Source organism: Amblyomma maculatum, chromosome 1 (assembly GCF_055883805.1).
Source record: "Amblyomma maculatum isolate TAMU_Amacu chromosome 1, ASM5588380v1, whole genome shotgun sequence".
Taxonomy (NCBI): Eukaryota; Metazoa; Arthropoda; class Arachnida; order Ixodida; family Ixodidae; genus Amblyomma; species Amblyomma maculatum.
The window spans coordinates 204522736-204525352 of record NC_139344.1 but is presented as its reverse complement, the minus strand read 5'-3'; the positions used below and the strand labels follow the sequence as shown (position 1 = coordinate 204525352).

The window sequence follows — 2617 nt, the reverse complement described above, 5'->3', positions numbered from 1 at the left end:
CGTCATGCGTAGGGTGGTCGAGGGACCGGACCAGTCAACGTCGCCGAGTTTAGAAAGTATTACGAGCGGAGCTCCAGTACAAACCACCTCCCTCGACGGAGACCTGTCTCGAGCAATACTCGGTTACTGGTGTTTGGATAAAACACTATTTCTTGGAATCTCGGCAGGAGATATGACCGAACAATCAGGCCAAATTTGTCATTTTCGTTGCCTTGACACATTTTATCAGTCAGCTTACGTACCAGATAAGCAAGTTAAAGTGAAATACTTCTGTCTCTCTTTGCCTTACCGCTGGCTTCACTTATGCTACTACATTTAAAAAAACAAAATTAAAATTAATCCAATTAGGCAAAATTTTTAATTTTAATATATAAGGACCAAGTGATTCAAATTCAAATAGAATTTTATTTCCATCAGAACAACGACGGGAGCCCAAAAAAGTGAAACCAGATCAATTGATTGCGTTCAGGCCCCCTTTTATGGAATGCAGTAGTTGCAGTGTTATCAGGTACGCGTGCGGATGTATCATAAGCTTGACTGCTTACACGTGCCGCATTCTTGCGTATCATGATCTGTAATCAGTGCGGGTCTGTTATAAAACCAAGCACACCTATGAATAAAGGGGCAGTCCTTTGGCCTCCAGCCGCCGGCTACGTTCCGTTATTACAGTGGCGACGAGGATGGGATAGTTGCTGCACGATGGCAGCCAGGCCACCCGAGTTCGACGACACGACTAGTAGCTGGGGCACTTACCGTGTTCGTTTGGAGGCCTTTTTTGAGGGCCACAGCATCACAGATCCAGGAAAACAGCGTGCGCTTCTGGTGTCGGCACTGAGTGACAACGTGGTGCGCGTGCTTCAAGGCCAGTGCCAGACGGAATCGGTGAACAGTCTGAGCTACGAGGCCGTCGTACAGCTCCTGGACAACCACTTTGATCCCCAAGCCAATGAGATAGCAGCTAGCTACGCTTTCTTTATGCGGAACCAAGCGGACGGCGAAAGGTTACGGGACTACATCACCGACCTGAGGCGTCTCGCCAAGGATTGCAGTTTTGATAAGTTTTTGGATCGCATGTTGCGGGATCGGATTTTCTGCGGAATCCGTGACGAACAAGCTCGACGGCATATGTTATCGCAAAAGAAGCTGAGCCTGGCAGAGGCAGAAGCTTTTGCTCTAGCCGCGGAAACCGCCGAGGCGAATGTCCGGGTGATGCAAGAAAGGAGCTTTAATGACAACGAGGCGGCTGCCAACGTCGTACGGAAGCACAGCCGGTATCCGCAGAAATCCGGACGCAAGCAAGGATCCACGACCGAGTCCTCGCAATGCGGGAGATGTGGCTCGAACCATGCTTCAGAAGTGTGTAGACACAAGAAAGCGACGTGTCACACGTGCGGCAGGAAAGGATACCTAGCACGGATGTGCTCCAGTGGTCGCGCTAACCCTTCAGGAACATACGCGGTGAAGGAGGCAGACGGCAGCGACGGCAGTGAAGAAGATATGCTCTACGCTTTGGTGGCTCACAGCTACAGTACTAACGAGGCCGTACGGCCATTCGAAAGGAATTTCATCCTGGAAGGTCGGAACCTGCGCATGCTCGTGGATACAGGGTCTACTGTCAGCGTCATTCCAAGGAAGGTATTCGAGAACCACCGCGACTATTGGCCGACACTGGAGAAGACTGCACTGCGCCTATCGTGCTTCCTGGGGCCGCTTCCGTTCCTTGGCCGAGTGGCCATGAAAGTCGAATGCGGTAACACGCAAGTGGACAGCTCGCTCGTGGTTGTGGATTGCGACGGGCCTTTGTTGTGCGGCCGGAACACCATCCAAGCCTTCTAGAATGCGGGCATGGCACTACTGGAAGAATGGGCGCCGCAGAAAGTACATCTGGTTCAGGGTGACGCAGCGACAGTCGAACTTTTGGCGGAATTTCCGGAAATTTTCGAGGATAGTTTGGGTCGTTGTAAGGGGCCGCCCGTGAAACTACACAAAAAAGAGGCCGCGGTACCACGCTTTCTCAAGGCTCGACCAGTGCCATACGCGCTTCGGGAAAAGGTATCGGCAGAAATTGACCGCATGGTACAGGAAGGAGTGCTTTCACCAGTGAGAGTTTCCGAGTGGGCTACGCCTGTCGTGCCCGTAGTAAAACGGAACGGTGAAATTAGACTGTGCGGTGACTTCAAACTAACCGTGAATCAGGCGACACATTTGGAACAGTACCCATTACCAAAAATCGAGGACATCTTCGCATCTCTGTACGGAGGGAGGTGTTCACCACTCTGGATTTACGGCACGCATATAATCAACTTCCACTGGACGACGAGGCACGAAAAATGGCCGTGTTAAACACCCACAAAGGGTTGTTTGCATACAACCGCCTCGCTTTCGGCATCGCATCGGCTCCAGCTTTGTTCCAGCGTCGCCTCGAGTCCGTTCTACAAGGCATCCCTCGCGTCAAGGTGTACTTAGATGACATCATTATTGTCGAAAAACAGAACGACAACTCAACTCTCCGGCAAGTCTTCGGGCGGCTGCGCGATAATGGGCTCAAGCTGAACCGTGACAAATGCAGGTTCCGCGAGAAGGAAGTTACGTTCTTGGGCCACAAGATTGGTGCAAC

The 2617-nt window shown here is 51.5% G+C and overlaps 1 protein-coding gene across 1 annotated transcript; it reads left to right on the top strand.

Moving 5' to 3' along the window:
* The first annotated feature begins 699 nt into the window (after positions 1–699).
* On the top strand, positions 700–1836 carry LOC146205402 (uncharacterized). Its single transcript, XM_084607184.1, has one exon. It carries the CDS (start codon positions 700–702, stop codon positions 1834–1836), a length of 1137 nt encoding a protein of 378 aa, XP_084463310.1.
* Positions 1837–2617: the final 781 nt, after the last annotated feature.

Coding starts and splice junctions, on each gene's coding strand:
- LOC146205402 (XM_084607184.1), top strand. CDS start 700: ATGGCAGCCAGGCCACCCGAGTTCGACGACACGACTAGTAGCTGGGGC.